Source organism: Thalassophryne amazonica, chromosome 9 (assembly GCF_902500255.1).
Source record: "Thalassophryne amazonica chromosome 9, fThaAma1.1, whole genome shotgun sequence".
Classification (NCBI taxonomy): domain Eukaryota; kingdom Metazoa; phylum Chordata; class Actinopteri; order Batrachoidiformes; family Batrachoididae; genus Thalassophryne; species Thalassophryne amazonica.
In genome coordinates, this window is record NC_047111.1 from 97,805,317 (window position 1) to 97,831,380 (window position 26,064).

General features: G+C 39.8%; 1 protein-coding gene across 1 annotated transcript in view; it reads right to left on the minus strand.

The window, feature by feature from the left end:
- alcama (activated leukocyte cell adhesion molecule a) overlaps positions 1–26,064 on the minus strand; it is a 434,306-nt gene that overhangs the window by 203,064 nt on the left and 205,178 nt on the right. Inside the window, exon 2 of the mRNA XM_034178820.1 lies at positions 7,338–7,444. Coding sequence (XP_034034711.1) covers positions 7,338–7,444 — 107 coding nt within the window. The remainder of the gene's footprint in view (positions 1–7,337; positions 7,445–26,064) is intronic.

Below are 26,064 nucleotides of genomic sequence, written 5' to 3' on the forward strand. Positions count from 1 at the left end.
ACCACCTCTGCCCCTCAGACTGCTGTGTGTACCTAAGATCAATAAGACATCTGTGGGTCACAGCGCTTTTCCTTACCGAGTCTTGGACGACAAGCACCAAAGCACACAACTGGAAAGCGATATCATGGATCACACTTGATCCCAGGTCTGTACAGACCGCTTCTTGGTGTTCAGCACACGTGATTCATAGATTAAATGCAAAGTTTAAATAACAGAGTGAAGTGCAGATTTGTTGTTGTAGTGACTTGTGCTTAAAGTAATTGGGTAAAAGTGAAAGTGTAGAGCGGGGAAAAAAGCTGTGCATTCACATGAATGAGGCAAAGCAACCAGTGTGAGTCTCTCGTGGTGCGGTAGAGACGGCACGCGAAGCTAAATGCATGTTGTGGTCAAGCACACCAATAATTACTAAATATAAGACAGATAAGAAAGAAATGTGTGCACTGCTCTCTCTCTCTCTCTCCCTCACTGCTCAATCAGTGTGTGTGTGTGTATGTGTGTGTGTGTGTGTGTGTGTCGTGCTGCCCTCAGCTGAGGGCTATGGAGTTCTTCCAGCCTTGTAATTTGTTTAACTAATTTATGCTGATTTATGCTCATTTATTATTGTTACACCAGACAATGCAGAGACCCTCAGGTTTTTGAAAAATAATTTGTAACTTCAGGTCTGCTTTATTTTATTTCTTTTTAAATTACTTTTTATGACTTTGACAGGGGCTATTTTTATTCACTAGTACTGCTCATGTTGCAATTTAAAGTACTGTAAGAACTAAATTGGACCATAAAATATTATCTAAACTTTGTACACCTTGTTTTCATTGTTCTTTAAGTAATTTTTAAAAACTGAAGGCAGTGATATTTATATCAACCTTTTCTTTTCCTGACCTGATCCTTTCTGTGACTTAAAGCCATGATTCGAACTGTGAAATTGTGATCTATGACACCCCTAGAACCAACCCACCTCAAGTGTTGAAAGCAACCATCTGTGAGTGGGGAAAGCTGCTTGTATTCTCCAGCAAGCTGGTTCCAGTTTTCGTGAATAGCGCTCCACAGATCAGCATTTCCGAATGAAGTCTTGTCATGCACCAATATTGTGAGTTCCCACTGCAGATTCTCAGTTAGTTTGAGATGGACATTGTTTGCTGACCAAGCCATTGACTTCATTTGCCCTTACTGAACAAAAGCCTTAAAGTGTAGGTGACACGTTACGCCATGTTTTATTGAATATTTGAGACTAAAATTAAACAACAGTTTGAAATTTATCCTTTCCTGGTGCACATTTGCTGAAGTGATAAATATTGGGATTTTGAACCGCGCGCCACTAAAAACCAGGAACGTCCGGCCCACTCACAACATTGGAGAAGAAAGAGGAAGTGACAAAGGAACAAGAACTATTGTCTTAATAGCACCATTACTCTATGGATTAATTTATGGATTTTTACAGGCTACTGACAGCCCTGTTTCCACTAAGTGGTTCGGCTCAGAGCTGCACCGTGTTTTCGGTGTGAGAACGGTTCAGTCTCGCTCAAAGAATTTTTTTTGATTGGCAGGTGGAAACACTTATATTGATGAGCGTGCACTTGCACGGTGTCTGCAGCTTCTCCACTTGACACGGAGGCAAAACTGAGTATTTTCAGATTTTTTTCTTTGTTTTATTGTTTTGAGGATCATAGCATAATTTTGTCACGTGAGACGTTATGAGCAGATGAGGAAATTTGGGAGTCTTTTAACTTGCAGCGCAAAGCAGCTCGTTAAGAGCAAAGATTAGATCGCCGGCTGTAATCTGTGATTACAACCAGCGCTGTAATCTGCCACCAAACTCCCGTGTGAGAAATGGACATTTCTTCAGCCAAGACAGAAAGAATTTAATTATTTTCAGATGTTGTTTTGTAAAGGTGGATAAGTTTAAAGATGATCTCACTGAAACAGACAGGTAAGACTATATAATTTACTCCTTCTGTGAATGGTTTTAATATCTAATAATAACATGTTAGGCACAGTACATTAACTGCATTCAAAAAGGAAACAATATTTATTTTAAAAGTAACTGATATTTTCAGTCCCTCATGTCATTTCAGATTTGAAATGTATGTACTTTTTTCTAAGCAAAAAAAAAAAAGAAAATCCACACTTCCTCATCACGTTCTTCTGATGTCAAGGACAGTAAAAAACTTTTTTTTTTAATCAGTCGATTATGACTACAGAGCTGGGGAAAAAAAATAGCATCTACTGCATGTCGAAATTGCCTGCATTATTTATTTATTTTATAAATACCATTCTGTGTTCTGAACTCTGCCAATAAACATCGTCACTGTTGTCAAACTGAAGGGTTTCCTCCAAGGTTTTAGTCTCCCTCATTGTAGTTCTAAATAAGGCTCAAAAGCATAAGGCTGTGTCCTCCACAGCTGCTTCAGAAAAAAACATTTATATGTTCAATACAACAACACTAGACAAAGTTCCAGTCTCATGTCATTGACTACGTTTACATGCAGCCAATAACCCTTTAATAACCCTTTCATAACCGGAATATTAGCAATAACCTGGTTGCACACGGCCATGTAAACACCTGCAAAAACCCAAATATCTCATATTCCGGTTTTTAAAAACCCGAATATGACCCCTGGGTTACTCCTTTTGTAACCCGAATATCAGGTCATATAAACGCGCATCGGAATATCCCCATAGAAAGGACCATTAGTTTGTGTTCTGCGCATGTCCTATCCACAAGGAATCTTGGTGTTTTGAGTACGGCAACTACTTGTATGCGGCACACGCAACCCACTGGACACCACAGAAGCAGAGGTAAACAAGCACGAGGAAATCCAGACGTGGCAGCACAGCACCACACTTTTGGAGCGAGGAGGAAACCGAGTACTTCATTAGTATAGTGAAAGACATGAATATAATGTCTTTTATTGATGGTAGAAAGTACAGAGATAGCGATATTTACAAGAAGGTGGCTAAAAAGTTACGTGAAGCAGGATTTGCACTGGTGGAAGATGTGCGTCGCTGTTTAGATAGAGATATTCCAAATGATACCAATGACCATGTATACAGGAGTAACTCTGCTTAAGCATGTAAACGGGTTATTCCTAATGATTCAGAAACCGGAATATTGACCTTATCCCGAATATTAACGGCATGTAAACATAGCCATTGACCAATGCAGATTCATGCTTCATCACTGAATATCACTTTCATCCAATCATCCACAAACCATGATGGTTTCTCCTTTGTCCACTGGAACCTTACTTTCTTCTTCTGTTAATGCTGTTTTTCTTTTGGCTGTTCTATATGTAAATCCCATTTCATTCAGCCAATTTCTTACAGTTGTCTTTCAAAACACTGCCTCCAGTTTCCGCCCATTTGTTTTTCATTTGTTTTGTCGCGCATTTTCTATTTTCAAGGCATATTGTTTAAGTTTTCTATCCTGAAACTTTGACCTCTTCCTTGGTATATTTTCTTTCAATAACCTTCCTATGTTATTTTTTCACCACATTTTAGACACAGCAGACTGGGAGCAATCAACATCTTTTACCACATTCCATGAGAGACTTCTTTATTAGGAGAGTGTTATAATTATTACCACTGCCTAATTTGACAACTGCATTTTTGGTACCATGTTTCATTTCAATCAATAAAGTCCAACAGCTCATTAAGTTTGAGAAGCACTCTCTTTTAACTGCACACTGACCTTGAAGTTAATGACAGCATTTCTTGCAGAAAAACAATACAAGGTGATGGTATAATTTTTTTACAGTCCATTGAGTGATTTCATAATTTCTTCCTGTACTTGATCACAGAGCTCAAATGTTGAGTTTGTGAACCAAAACTGTTGGTGTCACAGGGTCATTTCGTGTCAATTCACCTACATTTCAGGAACCTCCCCAGGTCACCTCCTCAGATGTTGTTAGAAAAATTCCTGAAGGTTGGTCTATTCGAGATTACTCACCATGCAAAAGATTAGCTGTTAATTACTCTTATGCTGTAAAACCTGACAACTTGTTTTTACATGGAAAAAATGTGGAAACTGATTGCCTGGGCAAAGACAAGGACAAGTACTTTTTCATGTAAAATAAACTAGCATGGTTATTACATTTTTTAAGTAAAAATTCAACTTGTCAAGTGTTGCAGTGTAGTTTAGATAATAGAGGCCTTTGAAATTTCAGATTTCACATCAAGATTCAAAATCAAACAGACTCTCTGAAAGTAAAATTAAAAATAATACCTACCAGCAACACTAAGCTCCATCTCCACAAAATACAAAATGAAAAAAACTGAACAGGGCACTCATCCACTTGTAGAATGATTTCCAAGATTAAATATGTAAATGCTACACCATCAAAGAAATCATCACACATGGTAGGGATGCACCAATCCACATTTGTTCCCTTCCGATCCGATCCCAATACCTGAATTTAGGTATCTGTCAACACGATATTATTCCAATACCAGAGCTCTGTTTGCTTTAAAGTGTAGGTGACACCAAAAAAGGTGCACAAATAATCACTAAAAATGATAAAATGTTGATATTTAAAAGAAAATCCTGAACAATAAAAGTCAATGATAAGTGCACAGGTGAAGGATAAACTAAAGCTGTCTGAAGCCTGCACTTTATTTCAGCCCTCCGCCGTGGCCATATTGTTGCTACATCATCACAAGAACGGGACCTGCTGATTCAAGTCTAAATTAATTGTAAACACGACGGCGGTTGAGCCGTTTTCGTCCTTTTTTTTCTAGTGTGGAGCGTTTTTTTTGTTTTTTTTAAGTCCAGTCTGAAGGTGTTTCTGAAGCAGCTGTGGGGGACACAGCATTATGGTTCTGAGCCTTATTTCGATGACAACAAACTTTGGAGGAAAACCTTCAGTCTGACAACAGTGATGATATTGGCAGAGTTCAGAACAAAGAATGGTGATTATAAAAATAAATAAGTAAATAAATAATGCAGGCGATTTCGGCATGGGTGGAGATGATAAACTGTTTTGTTTTTGTTTGTTTGGTTTTTTGCTAGGTCTTTGGTCGTAATCAAATGATAAACAAAAATAGTTTTACTATCTGTTACATCAGAAAAATAGTGATGAGGAAGTGTGGATTTTTTATTTGTTTTTTTTTTTCCTTAGAAACAATAGTCACAAGGGACTGAAAATATCAACTATTTTTAAAATAAATATCGTTTCCTTCTTGAATACATTTAATGTACTGTACATTAGTAGCGTAACACATTATTATTAAATATTAAAACCATTCACATAAGAAGTAAATAATATAGTCTTACCTGTCCATTTCAGTGAGATCATCTTTAAACTTATCCACTTTTACAAAATGACATCTGCAAATCATTCCTTCTGTCTTGGCTGAAAAAATGTCCATTCATCACACGGTGTTTGGTGCCGGCAGGTTACAGCACCAGCTGTAATCTGTTATTGTGGCTGATGAACGGCATTATCCCGTGATCCAGAAAACAATAAAAAATCTGAAAATATTCAGTTTTGTGTCCGTGTCAAGTGAAGAAGCCGCGGACACCATGTATACGCTCTCGTCAATATAAGTGTTCCACCTGTCATTCTGCCGGTGAAAATGAACCATTCTGACACTAAAAACATGGTTCAGCTCCGACCTGAACCACTCGGTGGAAATGGGACTGTCAGTAGCCTGTAAAAATCCATAAATTAGTGAAACTATTAACATAATGGTTCCAGACCTGATGCCACTTCCTCCTTCTTGTTCAATGTTAGCACTCGCCAGGAAGTTCTTGGTTTTTAGTGACGCGCAGTTCAAAATCTGAATGTTTATCTCTTCAAGAACTGTGCACCAGGAAAGGAAAAATTTCAAACTGTTGTTTAATTTTAGTCTTGGCATTATGTGTCGCCACACTTTAATATTATTATTATCATTATTGTTGGTTTCATATGAAGATATTTCATATTCCCAGTTATGCAGTTTCATAATGAAGTGTTTAGAAGAGGATTTTCTTAAAAAGGAGACCTCAGAGTTCAGCTATAATTTGCCAGAAGGCACATCTAAGATGCAAGCCTAGATATGTTTTGGTGAAAGAATTAAGTACTTTTTTAAATGGATTTTTATAGACTTATTTTTATAGACTTGAAAAAGAAAAGACAGTGCACACACACACACTCTCTCTCTCTCTCTCCCCATTAAGTAGAGACTGAGAGAGAGAGAGAGAGAGAGAGAGAGAGAGAGAGAAGAGGAGAGAGAGGAGAGAGAGAGAGAGGAGAGAGGAGAGAGAGAGAGAGATGGGTTATGCATTGTTATTGAAATGTACAAACTGTATGTAAGACAATAGGATCTCAATAATTACTTAAACAACAACAAATTATAAAGAACACAGTGCTCATACAGCCGAGGGTATTTTAGCATTGTGTTATGTTATAAAATTCTGCAGTAACACTTTCCTATACAGTTTTGTTTCCAATTTATAAGCTCCTGAATATGAAAAACAGCAAATATTTACAAAAACATTTAAGTGAATAAAAGTTTTTTTAAATATGAAACCATACATGTTGAAATCCTTTGGTCAGTTGAATGATCTTATATGAACCAATTCAGAATAAATACAAAGAACCTAAGCTGGTAGCCACATGGCCAAATCATAGGGAAAAGTGGCCTATTTTAGAGCACTTTGAAACGTTTTAAATTCATTGCAAAACTGTTACCCTGGCAACATATCAATACATAATGTATAATTGCAGAGTTTGAGTATGTACCTGTTCTGGTTTATAATTGCTGAGGTATGTTGATAAAGTTGGAAGTTGTTTGATATTTTCAAGAGAGTTCCTACAGTTCCACCATATTTTCCCCATTTTAGTCCCATACAGTGCAAAAAGTATTAATCCCAGATGTTATCTGATGCAAAAAAAAGAAAAGAAAAATATGGATACCATTTAGTGAATATGTGCAACATGTGTTTCCTAGGTGGTTCATTATAAAATTATAAGCCCCTGAAGTGATGAAAAAGGGTCATTTTTACATACAGCATTTTTAGGGTCAAATTTCAAAGGCCTCTATTACCTAAACTAAGAGGAATTGAAAGATAATCTTTTGCATGGTGAGCAATATCATATAGACCTACATAGGAAAATTTTCTTTGCAAAATCTGAGGGGGTGACCTGGGAACCCTTCGGTGAGTTGGCATGGAATGACGCCTGAATGACATGCTCTCTGTGTGGTGGTTCCATAATTTTTGCCAGGAGTGTATGATGACTTGCAACCACACCATCCAGTGTGTGATTCACAGGATCCTTTCACACACTGTAGGCCTCTGTTGAAACACATACTCTTCAAAAAGCATTCACAGGCAGCATTGTGGGTCATGATCTACTTACGTATTTCCACTTGATGAACATTAGATCATCTGGAGGTACAACTGCGCCAGAACAAGGTATAACGATGGTCTCTCCATACAACGCCATGATCCTTTCTGTACTCCTCACTGCAACACACATGCATACATACATACATACACTTTTACTTGTAAAGTTGCATCAAACAGTTATTTACATTGTTAACCAGATAAATCAATTTTTTTTTCAAGGTGCTCGTTGGTCTATAAAAACATTTAAAATAATAAAAGCAAAAGGTCCTGGATTTCTCTTGAGAGTATTGCCTTTTTAAGGAACAGCTCAGTGCTTAAAGATACTCTGCAGTGGTTTAAAACAGGAAAGGGCAACAAATTGTCACAGTTGAAAAAGGCATTTTCATTTGATAAATCACAACATAATTATTTGATCATCAGAAAAGCTGCTGCTTCATTTTCTCTTAATGGTGTAATCCATTGCACAGATAATTGTTGCAGCTCTAATTACAGTGCGATAATAAGACCCATTGCTGAACTTTATAATCGTATTGTCTTGAGCCACACACGGTGTAACAGCCTGTGGGAGCTTTAAAGCTGTTAGGAGCCCAACTCGCTAATGTGAACAACATCTTATCAACTAATTCTACAAGTACTACAGTGTCCTTGTGCAAGGCAAACTGTAAATGCTCTTATAAATCTCTGTGGTTAAAAGGACCATACGGAACTGCGTAACAAAAAGTATGAGGGCTTGTCAAAAAGAGGATCTACATTTTATGCATTAGCAAGAAATCCAACATTGAGAGTGAAAACACAGGAAAACGAATATTGTCATAATATTTTTTGTCATAGTGTACAACCCCAATTCCAATGAAGTTGGGACATTGTGTAAAATGTGAATAACAACAGAATACAATGATTTGCAAATCCTCTTCAACCTATATTCAATTGAATACACCACAAAGACAAGATATTTAATGTTCAAACTGATAAATTTATTGTTTTTGTGCAAACATTTGCTCATTTTGGAATGGATGCCTGCAACATGTTTCAAAAAAGCTGGGACAGTGGTATGTTTACCACTGTGTTACATCACTTTTCCTTCTAACAACACTCAATAAGCATTTGGGAACTGAGGGCACTAATTGTTGAAGCTTTGTAGGTGGAATTCTTTCCCATTCATGCTTGATGTACAACTTCAGTTGTTCAACAGTCCGGGGTCTCTGTTGTCATATTTTGTGCTTCATAATGCGCCACACATTTTCAATGGGTGACAGGTCTGGACTGCAGGCAGGCCAATCTAGTACCTGCACTCTTTTACTATGAAGCCACGCTGTTGTAACACGTGCAGAATGTGGCTTGGCATTGTCTTGCTGAAATAAGCAGGGACGTCCCTGAAAAAGACATTGCTTGGATGGCAGCATGTGTTGCTCCAAAACCTGGATGTACCTTTCAGCACTGATGGTGCCATCACAGACGTGTAAGTTGCCCATGCTATGGGCACTAACACACCGCCATACCATCACAGATGCTGGCTTTTGAACTTTGCACTGGTAACAATCTGGATGGTCTTTTCCTTTTTTGTCTGGAGGACACGACGTCCATGATTTCCAAAAACAATTTGAAACGTGAACTCATCAGATCACAGCACACTTTTCCACTTTTAGTGCAGCGGATAAGAGAATATTTAGAGGAGAATCCTGCAAATGGTGATAAATGCATCAAATTAAGCAGAAATACACCTTAGACCATCCATCCATCCATTTTCTTCCACTTTATCCGGAGTCGGGTCACGGGGGCAGCAGCTCAAGCAAAGCCGCCCAGACCTCCCGATCCACACACACCTCCCCCAGCTCCTCCGGGGGAACCCCAAGGCGTTCCCAAGCCAGCCGAGAGATGTAATCCTTCCAGCATGTCCTGGGTCTTCCCCGGGGCCTCCTCCCAATGGGACGTGCCCGGAACACCTCTCCAGCGAGGCGTCCAGGGGGTATCCGGAAAAGATGCCCGAGCCACCTTAACTGACTCTTTTCGATGTGGAGGAGCAGCGGCTCGACTCCGGAGGAGGAGTCACTCGGAGGATTGTTGTCCTCAGACAATCCTCTTTTGAAAAAAAAAACGATTGGCCACTTGAATTTTCAATCGGGCGGTCAGGTAGGGGTCAATTGAAGAATTACACAGAGGTCAAAATTAAAAGATGCTCCAATCAATGAAAAAATATTCCACATTATTTGCCTTGATCATAAGATTCCAAAAAGGTATTGTCTGGACTATCTGTGACTGAATTCTATGGAGTTACGGGATAAAAACAGCAAGAATGGTGACAAAGGTCAGTTTCATTTTGTACAGGGGTCAAAAGTTAAAGTTGCTCCAATTTTGGTAAAAAGTGATGCAAATTACTAGTTGAGTTAACATGGTCTTAAAAAGGAATAGTTTGGACAATGTAACATCCTTATTTATCACGCTACGGGGTAACATATGTCACATGTCATAGAATCCAATAGATGTAGACCTTGTTTGACCTTTACTTTGGAGACCAAGCATTCAACACTGTCAACACTATTCCATTTATTAATCCTATTAGCTCAACCAATAATTTGCATAATCAACATGGACATCATGTACATCTGGAGTTAGTCCCTGGGTGCCGGCTGCTCCTCGTGGTTGGACTGTGTTGAACTGTAATTAGGATGGATTAAATACAGAGGACAAATTTCGTTGTATATATGTACAATGACAATAACGGCTCTATTCTGCAGCAGTTTTGATGTAATTCTGCTAACAGTCAGACATAAATAAATGCTGTTGATTTTATTACATCCTTTGAGGACGTAGCAAAATAAGACAAAAGTGACCAGAAATTCAACGGACTATAAAAAGTTTGTAACAGCACTGCAGCTAAGCATCTGTATCTGTAACAACTATGCAACCATCTTGTAAAGTACAGATTATATGAACACATACACAAAGATGTTTAATCAGCAAAGTCTATTTAAATTACATTTGTGGGTTTCAATCCTACTCCTTGGAACTGCAGGCACTGCAGTTTTTCTACTCTCTGATCTCTGCACATCTAATTAACCATGTCCAGTGTGTTCAACCAATAAGAGCTGGTTGAACAACAGAATGCACCAGATTTAGCTCATTGTATGCAGATGGTTAGTACGGTTGTAGCAGGATGGAACAGCATTGCTTTAGTTGTGCAGCTCTTCAGAAATACCTATTGTAAAAACTAATGAAAAGATGACTTAGTCTATAATATGTTAGACAAATGAAAATAGTCATCACAAGTTTCCAGATTCCATCATTAAATTTAGTTTTGTCTGACCAACAGTCCAAAAACCAAAGGTATTCGATTTGCAGCAATGTTAAAAAGCAAATATTTGAGAGGGTAGCATGTGGGAATAATGTTTCTGAAGACGTGACTAATGCTACACCACAATGTGTTTTCACATAAAGTGTTTTCTGCACCACATTTCTAGCATGCCTTTCATTATGTCTGACAGCAAAGGTGTGAAAGGTCAGGTCTCAGCAGGTGAAGATCAGTGCTATTTACGCTCAGGGGGGAAAAAAAAGGATTTTTCCTCTTTCCAGAAAGCTGGGGGAGCACTGAGGTGGACTAGGTGCTCTGCTTCCATAGCCCAGTCATGTGCAATGTGGGAGGAGGGACAAAAGGGGGTGGAGAGAAGATGGATGGCCGGAGGTCAGAACAGAGTAGAGCGGCACCAAGGTCTTCACGCTTCAACTCTTTCTTCTCTTTGAGCTTGAAGCTCAATGGGCCGAACGAGAAGTTCAGATTCTGGTCATTCCAAAGCAATGAAGTCAGCACGAGTTCAGCTGCTGACAGAAGGGGGGGGGATGCTGTTGCTTAAAGTCAGCATTTTTACACTTACTACAACTACGCTACATGAATGGCAAGATTTAAACTTCAGGGCAATCGAACAGCACAGCTGGTAGAATTCATTATGGGGTGGGGGAATCTAGAATGTGGTTAGAGAAGGGGGTGATCCTGAAACAGGTCCACTGAACAAGAAACTACCTTACAGGACAGCAGCTAACGATTACTACATTATAAATTAATCTGTTAAGTTGTATGGGTTCAAAACAAAACACCTGAAAATGGTGAAAAGTATCAACAGTGTTCCTGAAGTCAAGATGACGTTCTAAATCTCCAACAACAACAAAAGTCACATTTAATAATATAAAATCGAGTTGCACTTGAAAAATCTAAATAATAATTAATACATAATGAAATTTATTGGTGGATAAATTAAGCAGTCGATAATCATTGTTAATTGATTATTCTTTGTAGTTCTACTGTGTGTAAAATATTCAGATCAATCACAATAATGTGAGTTACACAGGAAGACAGACTCACTGGAAGGTTCATGAAAGTCCTGCAACCACAAAGGGATCATTACACAAATTTTATGGATTTCTCCTCTTGCAACAACTAATAATTTGAGCAAGTGTCATTAAAGATCAGTTTAGAACTTTTAGTAATCCTTCAAAGAAACAAACATGACCTCAGTGGTGGATGGAGGAACACACAGTGCTTCTACATTATTAAAAGGCACTTTTTGCAATTTGCCTAACAGAATAATACATTAATCACTGGTATCGCTTCCTTTTATTTTAATCATTAATAAGCTTTTACAATACAAAATAGCAATTAAGCTTCAATGCATGATTAATTGATAAACTACATGACACAAATGTGATTATATAGATCAGAACAATTTCCTGTGATTTATTCTTCAGAACAGTTTATATGATTTTCTCTTACAAGAGGATCTTTGATTTGAGGTTTGAGGCACACAACTGTAAAATACAAAGAATCTATTACAAAACCTGTGTACATACATCAACCAAAGTGATTATACAAGCTTACAGTTACACTGTAGGTACACTTAAAGTTGCACTGCCAGTTTTAAAATATGGCTTTGTTTAGTCACAGACAGAGAACAGCCAATTGAGCCTTAATCATACTGTAATTTGAGAATTTGTCCAACTGTTTGTTCCCCAATTTCCACCAAATTCGGTATATGGATGAAGATCAAGGCTGGAATTGCCCTTCAAGGGTTTTTATTTTTGGTAAAGGTCAAGGTCATTGAGGTCTTTTCACTCCAATGTCCACTAAACATACCACACATATGTAGGTGGAAAGATGGATTCTGGATAGGGCTGCATGATTTTGAAAAAAAAAATGACTTTGCGATTTTTTTGAACATGGCAATATATATTATGATATATGAAACTCAGATAAAACGTACTTTTGCGTTTGTGTTAAACATCATCAATAGTCCAGGTCTCTCCCTACTAAGCAACGGCACAATGTCGCTGCGCCAAAGTCTTGACATTTTGCTGAAATGGCGATGGGATGTCTTTCTGTTTTGTTTTATTAACCCTTTTTAAGTTTTTTTTTTTATGTTGGTGGACAGGATCCCTGCGTGATTTTTTATCCCTCTTTCTCTATAATTCAGCAGCTGCATTTCAGCTGGAGGTTAAACATGCAAGCCTCGCAGTCAGTTTTTTTAAATTTTATTTTATTTAAGTTACAGTGTTTGTGAACCATTGTGTGTTGCCCAAAAAAAGCGATAAATTAAAAAGCGAAACACTCGGTGCAGGTCTAAGGAAAGCACAGTTGAAAAAGTGTACTTTTGCTGAAAGGATCTTCTTTCAGAAACTGTTTGTCAGTGTGGCTGGGAACGGAGCTGTAGTTGTGTGAGGGGCTCCCCTCACACCGGGCAGAGACAGCAGCCGGCCGCCGGGCAAATAGTCACTCCCCATGTAGAGCAAACAGTGTGTTTTTTAAAAATAGACAAACACACTGCTTCACTTTAAATGCACAGTAGGTCTATTTCAGATGATCAATGTGGACCGTCTTACTCTTAATAGGCTATTTTTTACTCTGTGTGTCACGTTGGAAAGGTGTAGCTATCGTTGCTAATTTGATCAGCTGTTATGCTCTAGTCTTCTTCTGTTTTATTCTGGGGACGTTGCAGCACCACACACTGGCCTGGCACATGTACTACAACGTTAAACAAAGCTTCAAGGCACAGAATTTGCGTCAAACATTTTTTGTAATCGGATTACTCGGGTTACTCGACTAATCGTTTCAGCAGCAGGGGTGGTGGCCAAGTGGCTAATGCACTTGGTTTCTGTTCAGAAGGTTCTGGGTTCAAATCCCACCCCTGCCACATTTCTCCATGTAATGTGGAGTTGCGTCAGGAAGGGCATCCGACGTAAAACCTGTGCCAATTCAACATGCAGATCCACCTTGGATTTGCTGTGGTGACCCTGAGTGCAAACAAGGAGCAGCCGAAGCGACTTCTTTTACTCAACTATTCGTTTCAGCCCCAGTGGCACTGTACCACTTTCACTGTGGAAGTGTTTTGTGGCAGTTCCTAAAAAAAAAAGAAGAAGATGACAGCATGTGCATATGGAGTTAGTCAATGCAGCACCAGAAGACCAGAATGCTTCAAAGCAGTAAACGGAGTAAATAAAGACTTTTATTCAATCAATCAATCAATCAATTTTTTTTTTATATAGCGCCAAATCACAACAAACAGTTGCCCCAAGGCGCTTTATATTGTAAGGCAAGGCCATACAATAATGATGTAAAACCCCAACGGTCAAAACGACCCCCTGTGAGCAAGCACTTGGCTACAGTGGGAAGGAAAAACTCCCTTTTAACAGGAAGAAACCTCCAGCAGAACCAGGCTCAGGGAGGGGCAGTCTTCTGCTGGGACTGGTTGGGGCTGAGGGAGAGAACCAGGAAAAAGACATGCTGTGGAGGGGAGCAGAGATCAATCACTAATGATTAAATGCAGAGTGGTGCATACAGAGCAAAAAGAGAAAGAAACAGTGCATCATGGGAACCCCCCAGCAGTCTACGTCTATAGCAGCATAACTAAGGGATGGTTCAGGGTCACCTGATCCAGCCCTAACTATAAGCTTTAGCAAAAAGGAAAGTTTTAAGCCTAATCTTAAAAGTAGAGAGGGTGTCTGTCTCCCTGATCTGAATTGGGAGCTGGTTCCACAGGAGAGGAGCCTGAAAGCTGAAGGCTCTGCCTCCCATTCTACTCTTACAAACCCTAGGAACTACAAGTAAGCCTGCAGTCTGAGAGCGAAGCGCTCTATTGGGGTGATATGGTACTATGAGGTCCCTAAGATAAGATGGGACCTGATTATTCAAAACTTATAAGTAAGAGAAGATTTAAATTCTATTCTAGAATTAACAGGAAGCCAATGAAGAGAGGCCAATATGGGTGAGATATCTCTCTCCTTCTAGTCCCCGTCAGCACTCTAGCTGCAGCATTTTGAATTAACTGAAGGCTTTTTAGGGAACTTTTAGGACAACCTGATAATAATGAATTACAATAGTCCAGCCTAGAGGAAATAAATGCATGAATTAGTTTTTCAGCATCACTCTGAGACAAGACCTTTCTGATTTTAGAGATATTGCGTAAATGCAAAAAAGCAGTCCTACATATTTGTTTAATATGCGCTTTGAATGACATATCCTGATCAAAAATGACTCCAAGATTTCTCACAGTATTACTAGAGGTCAGGGTAATGCCATCCAGAGTAAGGATCTGGTTAGACACCATGTTTCTAAGATTTGTGGGGCCAAGGAACAATAACTTCAGTTTTATCTGAGTTTAAAAGCAGGAAATTAGAGGTCATCCATGTCTTTATGTCTGTAAGACAATCCTGCCAGTTTAGCTAATTGGTGTGTGTCCTCTGGCTTCATGGATAGATAAAGCTGGGTATCATCTGCGTAACAATGAAATTTAAGCAATACCGTCTAATATACTGCCTAAGGGAAGCATATATAAAGTGAATAAAATTGGTCCTAGCACAGAACCTTGTGGAACTCCATAATTAACTTTAGTCTGTGAAGAAGATTCCCCATTTACATGAACAAATTGTAATCTATTAGACAAATATGATTCAAACCACCGCAGCGCAGTGCCTTTAATACCTATGGCATGCTCTAATCTCTGTAATAAAATTTTATGGTCAACAGTATCAAAAGCAGCACTGAGGTCTAACAGAACAAGCACAGAGATGAGTCCAGCTGTCCGAGGCCATAAGAAGATCATTTGTAACCTTCACTAATGCTGTTTCTGTACTATGATGAATTCTAAAACCTGACTGAAACTCTTCAAATAGACCATTCCTCTGCAGATGATCAGTTAGCTGTTTTACAACTACCCTTTCAAGAATTTTTGAGAGAAAAGGAAGGTTGGAGATTGGCCTATAATTAGCTAAGATAGCTGGGTCAAGTGATGGCTTTTTAAGTAATGGTTTAATTACTGCCACCCTTAAAAGCCTGTGGTACATAGCCAACTAACAAAGATAGATTGATCTATTTAAGATCGAAGCATTAAATATGGTAGGGCTTCCTGAGCAGCTGGTAGGAATGGGGTCTAATAACATGTTGATGGTTTTGGATGAAGTAGAACTAATGAAAATAACTCAGACAGAACAATCGGAGAGAAAGAGTCTAACCAAATACCGGCATCACTGAAAGCAGCCAAAGATAACGATACGTCTTTGGGATGGTTATGAGTAATTTTTTCTCTAATAGTTAAAATTTTGGTAGCAAAGAAAGTCATGAACTCATTACTAGTTAAAGCATAATGGAATACTCAGTCAATAGAGCTCTGACTCTTTGTCAGCCTGGCTACCAGTGCTGAAAAGAAACCTGGGGTTGTTCTTATTTTCTTCAATTATTGATGAGTAGAAAGATGTCCTAGCTTTACGGAGGGCTTTTTTATAGAGCAAACAGACCTCTTTTTCCAGGCTAAGTTGAAGATCTTCTAAATTAGTGAGACGCCATTTCCTCTCCAACTTACGGGTTATCTGCTTTAAGCTACGAGTTTGAGAGTTATACCATGGAGTCAGACACTTCTGATTTAAAGCTCTCTTTTTCAGAGGAGCTACAGCATCCAAAGTTGTCTTCAATGAGGATGTAAAACTATTGACGAGATACTCTATCTCCCTTACAGAGTTTAGGTAGCTACTCTGCACTGTGTGTTATATGGCATTAGAGAACATAAAGAAGGAATCATATCCTTAAACCTAGTTACAGCGCTTTCTGAAAGACTCTAGTGTAATGAAACTTATTCCCTACTGCTGGGTAGTCCATAGAGTAAATGGTAATGTTATTAAAAAATGATCAGACAGAAGGGAGTTTTCAGGGAATACTGTTAAGTCTTCTAGTTCCATACCATAAGTCAGAACAAGATCTAAGATATGATTAAGTGGTGGTGGACTCATTTACTTTTTGAGCAAAGCCAATAGAGTCTAATAATAGATTAAATGCAGTGTTGAGGCTGTCATTCTCAGCATCTGTGTGGATGTTAAAATCGCCCACTATAATTATCTTATCTGAGCTAAGCACTAAGTCAGACAAAAGGTCTGAAAATTCACAGAGAAACTCACAGTAACGACCAGGTGGACGATAGATAATAACAAATAAACTGGTTTTTGGGACTTCCAATTTGGATGGACCAGACTAAGAGACAAGCTTTCAAATGAATTAAAGCTCTGTCTGGGTTTTTGATTAATTAATAAGCTGGAATGGAAGATTGCTGCTAATCCACCGCCCCGGCCCGTGCTACGAGCATTCTGACAGTTAGTGTGACTCGGGGGTGTTGACTCATTTAAACTAACATATTCATCCTGCTGTAACCAGGTTTCTGTAAGGCAGAATAAATCAATATGTTGATCAATTATTATATCATTTACCAACAGGGACTTAGAAGAGAGAGACCTAATGTTTAATAGACCACATTTAACTGTTTTAGTCTGTGGTGCAGTAGAAGGTGCTATATATTTTTTCTTTTTGAATTTTTATGCTTAAATAGATTTTTGCTGGTTATTGGTAGTCTGGGAGCAGGCACCGTCTCTACGGGATGGGGTAATGAGGGGATGGCAGGGGAGAGAAGCTGCAGAGAGGTGTGTAAGACTACAACTCTGCTTCCTGGTCCCAACCCTGGATAGTCACGGTTTGGAGGATTTAAGAAATTAGCCAGATTTCTAGAAATGAGAGCTGCTCCATCCAAAGTGGGATGGATGCCGTCTCTCCTAACAAGACCAGGTTTTCCCAGAAGCTTTGCCAATTATCTATGAAGCCCACCTCATTTTTGGACACCACTCAGACAGCCAGCAATTCAAGGAGAACATGCGGCTAAACATGTCACTCCCGGTCTGATTGGGGAGGGGCCCAGAGAAACTACAGAGTCCGACATTGTTTTTTGCAAAGTTACACACCGATTTAATGTTAATTTTAGTGACCTCCGATTGGCGTAACCGGGTGTCATTACTGCCGACGTGAATTACAATCTTACCAAAATTTACGCTTAGCCCTTAACCAGCAGTTTCAAATTTCCTTCAATGTCGCCTGCTCTGGCCCCCGGAAGACAATTGACTATGGTTGCTGGTGTCGCTAACTTCACATTTCTCACAACAGAGTCGCCAATAACCAGAGTGTGATCCTCGGCGGGTGTGTCGTCGAGTGGGGAAAAACGGTTAGAAATGTGAACGGGTTGGCGGGGTACACGGGGCTTCTGTTTAGGGCTACGCTTCCTCCTCACAGTCACCCAGTCAGCCTGCTTTCCCGGCTGCTCGGGATCTGCCAGGGGGGAACTACGGCGGCTAAGCTACCTTGGTCCGCACCGACTACAGGGGCCTGGCTAGCTGTAGAATTTTCCACGGTGCGGAGCCGAGTCTCCAATTCGCCCAGCCTGGCCTCCAAGCTACGAATAAGCTACACTTATTACAAGTACCATTACTGCTAAAGGAGGCCGAGGAATAACTAAACATTTCACACCCAGAGCAGAAAAGTGCGGGAGAGACAGGAGAAGCCGCCATGCTAAATCGGCTAAGAGCTAGTAGCTACGCTAAGCTAGCGGATTCCTAAAAACACGCAAAGTGAATAATGTGTAAATAATTTAGAGGTGATTCAGCAGAATGAGTGCTTTAGTTAAGGCACGTAAAGATTACAATGGGAAACAAATTGTAATCTAGATAACTAGATCAATCTAACTGCGCAGATTAAACAGCTAACAGATACAGAAAAACACCGCTGTGCTCCGGAACAGGAAGTGATACAATACCGCAGTGAGAGCCAACCACCAGTAGAGGCAAGCAAGAGATCAAAAAAGACCATTCTGACCTGTTTTGTAGCTTCAGTCAGATTCATCATCACAGTCAACTAAAAACCGTTAACAGAATACACCCTTGTTTTGGAAGGTGTTTGGAAATACTTTAATTCCTTATTGTGGAAATGATTTCTGAATAAACACAGTGTTTTTAAAGAGTTCCCTCTGTGTTATAATATGGTGCTCTGGGTGTGTTGTTTTTGGCCACTGAAAACAAGAAAAGCTGATTTTTTTCAGTTGAGAACGTGATTGATGCGTGTAGCACAGCAAGGGAAAAGGTGCATGTCATGCACTCGCATTACCAGGATTCATTATTCAAGTAAAATTCAGTGTCTTCGATGTCTTTTGTTGGTTAGTCATGAAAAATGAAAGCAGAATTTTACCCATACTCCTTAGCAATGTAAACGTTCATGCTTAATTTAATTTATGCCACATCACAAGTGCTGGTGATGTAACAATGGCACACCTGACATCCATGATCACGATGTTTAAATGATATATACCGCAAATTTATCAAAGGTCAATCACTGGGGTTATGGTCATATCTGCCTGTCTGTTTGTTGGCCTACTCCTTCAATGTGCTTTTGCTGATTTATGCCAAACTTGGTATGTCAGTGAAGGATGACCCTGAAACTGCCCTTAAATCATTAATTTTGGCAAATAGTGAAGCAGATAACTGAAGCAATCCTTCACTTAGTGATACAAGCATCAGATTTGGCATGAATGTTCTTCATAAATAAGTGTTTGAGAAAAAAGTGTGGGCCACTTGAAAATCCAATATGGCGGCCAGGTAGGGGTCAATGAAGACACACACGGGGGTCAAAATTTAAACATGCTCCAATCATATTGAAAACTATACCACATTATGTGTCTGATCATAAAGATTCCAAAAAAGATATAGTTTGGACTATCTATGACTGAATGTTATGGAGTTACGAGGTCTGTCCAAAAAGTATCGGACCTTTTTATTTTTTGCAAAAACCATATGGATTTGAATCACGTGTGATTGCATCAGCCAAGTTTGAACCTTCGTGCGCATGCGTGAGTTTTTTCACGCCTGTCGGTTGAGTCATTCGCCTGTGAGCAGGCTTTGTGTGACCAGTGGTCCACCTCTCTCATCGGATTTTTATTGCGAATAAATGTCTGAACGATTTGGAGCTTTGCTGCATCAAATTTTTTCCAGAAACTGTGAGAGACCTCCAGCTGGACACCATTCGGAAAATTTAGATGGCTTTCAGCGATGATTTATGGGGATTACACAGATTAAGGAGTGCTTCCAGCCGGTTAAAGACGCCCCAGCATCTGAGAGTGCGGCGCGCTCCGAGCACCGATCGACAGGTTCAAACCCCGCTCAAACAACCAGATCATTTCCAACGTGAAGGCTTTGTTGATCCAGGACGTCGTCTAACTTTCACAAAAAAGGCAGAAGGCGTGGACATCAGCACTTTTTCGGCACATTCCACTGTTACAGGAGTTTTTTCATGGAAAAAGAAGCGGAGGATTGCGCCACCATGCCGCTCATGGTGCGGGACAAAACCACCTCCGTGTTGGTCTCACAGGACGGCTTTCAGGTGGCTTTCAGACGGCTTCCAGTTGCTTTTCAGTTGTGTGAGTATCCGAGAAATTGTGCATGAGCTGGACATGCCCCAACATGTCCTGTGAGGCTTCATCATGGCGGTGCTTTGCGCCATGTGGCTCTGCCGCGACGCGCGGAGTCCCTCCGCACGTCTGTCTCAATGTGCCGAAAAAGTGCTGATGTCCATGTCTTCTGCAATTCCTGTGCTAGTCAGACGACATACCGGATCAAGACAGCGTCCAGTTTAGAAATGAACGGCACATTCCAGTGTTACAGGAGTTTTTGTCATGGAAAGAGGAGCGGAGGAACTCCACGCGTTGCGGCGGAGCCGCATGGCGTAAAGCAACGCCGTGATGAAGCCTCACAAGACATGTGGGGCATATCCAGCTCATGCATAATTTCTCGGATACTCAAACGACTGAAAAGCAACCGGAAGCCGTCTGAAACATCTGAAAGCCGTCCTGTGAGACCAACACGGAGGTGGTTTTGTCCCGCGCCATGAGCAGCATGGTGGCGCAATCCTCTGCTTCTCTTTCCATGAAAAAAACTCCTGTAACAGTAGAATGTGCTGAAAAAGTGCTGATGTCCACGCCTTCTGCCTTCTTTGTGAAAGTTAGACGACGTCCCGGATCAACAAAGCCTTCACGTTATAAATGATCTGGTTGTTTGAGTGGGGTTTGAGCCTGTCGATCGACGCTCGGAGTGCACCGCGCTCTCAGATGCTGTGGGTGGTCTTTAAACCTTCTGGAGCACTCCTTCATCTGTGTAATCCCCATAAAATCGTCGCTGAAAGCCATCTAAATTTTCCGAATGGTGTCCACCTGGAGGTCTCTCCAGTTTCTAGAAAAATTTGATGCAGCAAAGCTCCAAATCGTTCAGACATTTATTCGCTATAAAAATCCGACGAGAGGGGTGGACCACTGCTCACTCAAAGCCTGCTCACAAGCGAATGACGCAACCGACAGGCATGAAAAAACTCACGCATGCGCACGAAGGTTCAAGCTTGGCTGATGCAATCACACGTGATTCAAATCCATATGGTTTTTTGCAAAAAATAAAAAGGTACAATACTTTCTGGACAGACCTCGTATGGGGTAAAAACAGCAAGAATGGTGACAAAAGTCAATTTCAGTTTGTCCAGGAGTCAAAAGTTAAACTTGCTCCAATTTTGGTAAAAGGTGGTGCATATTATTGGTTGAACTAATAGGATTAATACATGGAATAGTTTTGACTGTGTTGAGCGCTTGGTTTGCAAAGTACATGTCAAAGAATGTCGACGTACATTGGATTCTACGGCATGTGACATACGTTACCATGTAATGTGACAACTGAGCTTGACACATGGTGCAAACTATTCTTTTTTAAAACCCTATTAACTCAACCAATAATTTGCATCACATTTTACAAAGATTGGAGCAACTTTAACTTTTGGCCCCAGTACAAACTGAAACTGACCTATGTCACTATTCTAGCTGTTTTTACCCCATTAACTCCATAACATTCAGTCATAGATAATCCAAACTATATCTTTTTAGAATATTTATGATCAGACAAATAATGTGTTATACTTTTCAATATGATTGGAGCATTTTAAAATTTTGACCCCTGTGTAATTCTTCTTTGACCCCTACCTGGCCGCCATATTGGATTTTCAAGTGGCCCGCACTTTTTTCTCAAACACTGATTTATGAAGAACATTCATGCCGAATCTGATGCTCGTATCACCAAGTGAACAATTCTGGCCAAAAATCAAAATTATCTGCTCCACTAAAAGATTAAGGTGAAGGAATTTGATTTTCAACCTAATTTCAACCAAATGTGGGGCACCCTTAAGTGGAATCCAGAACTGCCTTGCCAAAGTCAGCCATAGGTCTATCAATCATTTGGGGGGAGATCTACGTCACTGAGGCCAAATGTCACATCGCCACAACCTTTACGGTCTTTACGCCCAAAGGTAGAATTACCTACTTCTAAAAATCACATCACCTAAACTTAAAGCCTTTATTAAAGAAAATTATCAAAAAAGGAGCATTCAAATTAAAGTAACAGTATCTACAATGCAGCATACTAGTGACTGCATAATGAGTAAGACTACAAAAAGCTGTGTGCTTTTCCTGCTAATGTAAGACAGAAGTCAGACAGGAATTCTGTTCAAAGAGTCGACAAAATTTATAGTGTATGAAAACACAACTGCTACTGAGACAAAAACAAGCTGTGTCAGTGAATTTGAGCTGAATGCCCAATTATGAGAATCCGTGTCTAAGAACTTCAGAGTACAAACAACTACAGTGTTACTAAAACAAAGATGAATCTAATTTTAGGAGCTATGAGACAACTTGCCTTAGTTTTCTGCCTTGTTCCTCTTTACTGTATTCTCGCTAAACGCAAAAGAAGACAGATTTAGTACTCACCTAACAATAATAATAAACAAAAGACAAGACATTCCTCATCATGTCAAAATAATTGAGGCATAAGTCCGCCTCACACAGAAGAGATGTGTGCGGCATTTAAATATCCGTGTAGCACTCACCACCCAACATGCCACAAATGCACCACTACACAGACACACAGGACTGAAAACAATACGTACACTGCAAAGGTGTAATACTGAAGCAGCCAGAGATGTGCTCTTTTTGTTTTTTTTTTATACATTCGTAAGTTTAGTCTCAAGCACTGGCACCTTGTTTTACTTTCAAGATAACGTCTCTTATTCAAGAGGCTTCTTTAGTTTGAGATTAACTGGCCTTTTATCCTAAAATATGTCTGAGATAGTGCTCCAAAACCCTGAGAATATCTGTTTATGTAGGTTTGGTTTTTTCTCAGTAGATTTAACTTACTGGCAAATCACTATAAAATAAGTGATAAAATTTAAAGGACACATCATGCATGAAATTTAAAGATTGTTTTTGTCAGATGATTAACAATGTGGCTACATTCTGCTTTATAAATAAATGTGGGAGAAGATATTTGTTTAGGTCCACTGGGCTGTGAGCAGCCTTCCTTTCTGTTGTCGTTACCACATGGAGGCGGAGGAGGCAGAGCTTCTACAGACAGAGTTATTAAAGTATCTTTTTCCCCTTTGGCTATGTAGGCACGGAGAGCTTAAAAAAAGTGATCAGTGGGCCAGAAGAGAAAGAGGTAAAAACAGAACTGAAGCCACAGATGACGTGAGATGGGGAAAAACAAGCACAGATAAAGTTCTTAAGAAGAGCAAAGAGAAAGTCAGATGGTTCCCTAAATATTTCCGTCTTTCCACCAATAATGTCTGCACAGGGAATAGACAATTTCTTAGAAAGATCTGGCTTTTGAGGCGTAAAACATGACTTCAAGATAAAAATTTCAGCTGCTGCCAGATAGGCTGCATTTAATATTCAATCCATGGTGTTTTTGCAGCAGTAGTCCTCATCAGCGCTGCAGCAGGACATGCATAGTGGATGAACTGGAGCAGCAGTGATGACTAACAGCCCAATGCAGATCCACATACCCCTCCAAGCCTTACAGGCTCTTACTGGAAATAATCAATACCTTTTCCTATAGTACGTCATAGCTGCTCATCATTTTATTTAAATGCACACAACCTCAATTCCTGAACTGTTTTTGAGGCTTATTCAGGAACAACTCAGGAACCTCCAAAACTTAGGCTTGCAATGAATTGGGAACTGTTGGAACACCAGTGTCATTGCCCACAGTGAAGCGAGTTTTACATTGCCATTTACTGAGAGGGTGCCGACAGCCGGCTCTAGCCATTTTGGTGCCCTAGATGAGATTATGGTTTGACAACCCCATGCCTCTGTGCACACACCACCCCAAACATTAATGGACAACAGCTCTATGACAGACCTTGAAAGATTGAAAGATTGAAAAATTGAAAAATTGTTGATCAAACACACCAACACATAAACAAACACACACTAAAATAACATCAAATTACATGAATAACATCTTATTTTTTTAATAAAATAACGTTAATAAAACCACAGTTCCTTAGGGTTAGGGTTTTGTGCATATATTTAGAAAGTTCTGACAGCTCCCACAATATGAATAATAAAATGTACAATGTTCAAACAATATAAAACAGTGTAATATAATATGAAAACACAGCACGGGGTTCCGTCATGGTGCCGTGCAGCTCGGTTGTGAATAGTGACGTCACGTGAAATCTCTGTATTTTGAGTAGGATTTCCACTCTATACGTATCTTTAATTATAGTCATTTTAAAATAATACACTACATACTTACAGTATTTAGTGTATCTGTTTGGCAGCACAGTGGTTAGTGGTGAGCACTGTTGCCTCACAACAAGAAGGCCATGGTTCGATTCCCACCTGTGGCCTTTCTGTGTGAGTTGCATGGGTTTCCTCTGGGTGCTCCAGTTTTCCTCCCATATTTAAAGACATGCAGGTTAGGTGAATTGGAAGTTTTAATTGTCCAGGTCTCCCTTGCAAAAGAGATCTTGATCTCAATGGGACTAACCTGGTTAAATAAAGGTTAAAAAAAATGAAGCGCATTACTTTAAGGCAAAATTACTTTATTCTAATACAAATAATAAAACAATGATAAATAATAATAATAATACTATAATAATAATAATAATAATAATAATAATAATAATATATTATTATGAAATATCTTGTTTATCAAAGTATTAGAATCTATTTTTTTTTTTATTATTTGCAACAAAAAATGTCATTACAGTAGCTACAAAAGCAGACCTTTAAGGTTTTTTTTTGGGGGGGGGGGGGGTTCCTGCCCCTTGCCCTAGTGGGACCGCCCCTGCACCAGAGGGCTACAGAGTGTGCGTGCAGCTGCAGAGAGAGAGTTCTCTGTCTGTTTTTTTGGACTCCGTGCTCTCAAACAGTAAGACAGATGATCTTAAATAGACTTATTGCGCATTTAAAGAGAAGCAGTGTGTTTGTGTATTTAAAAAAAACACACACAGTGCTGTGCGTCCACCCCCTGGAGAGAAAGGACATAGAAGAGAATCAACTGACTCATCCTAAAAAGCGTCTTATCTGATGTATTTTTATCAGATTTGATGAGATCATTTATCTCTTCAACACGGCGCACAGTGGTGTTAGCAATGCGGCTTTTGCAGAAAATCTGCGCTCCACAGCCACACACAAGACAGTTTTCCCGGACGGTGGTGTCAAAGTCCATGTGCTGTCTGGAAACCTCTGAACGTCACAAGGTCATAACCAAAAAACTTTAGAAAGAAAAATTAGATTTGTCCGATTCAGGCAAGGTCATCTGTGTTGTCCAATCTTTTTTTACTTGTCCCGGACAAACAACAAGTGTTAATGTTGAGGGCTGTACCGTTTTAACTGTTTTGTTTCTTTTTGTTTTTCTTTTGAGACTTGCAGTTGCATCCCTCCAGCAGTTGGCGCCCTAGGCAACCGCCTATATGGCTATGGCTTATGCCAAGAGCTAGCACTGGGTGCTGACCAAGAAAGAAGCTCCTGCTCCAAAATCAAAAAGTGGACAAGCCAAATGCTGTTGGTGGTACTTTCGCATTGCACAAAGTGGATGGAATAATAAAGGAGGAGGACTACCTCCAAATTCTTCAACGTCACCTCAAATCAACAGCTAGATAGTTGAAACTTGGCCACAATTGGTTGTTCCAACAGGGCAATAATCCCACACACACATCAAAACTGGTTATGGGTTAGATAAAGCAGGCTAACATTAAGATTCAAGAATGGCCTTCCCAAAGCCCGAACCTAAATTCTTTTGAAAAATTATGGCCTTGGCTTAAAAGCCAGGAAGTCCGTGCCAGGAAACCAACCAATTTAAATGAACTCTACCAATTCTGCCAAGAACAGTGGTCAAATATCCAGGCCTGTGACCTCCAGCATTCACTGGGTTGGTTCACAGGCAAGTGTGGAGCAGCTGGGAAGAGGATCAGCAGCTCTAAATATGAGGCCATGGATCTCAGCAGGAAACCGATAGACTGCTGACTCCGGGTAGGGAATGAGGTCTTGCCCCAAGTGAAGGAATTCATGTACCTCTGGGTC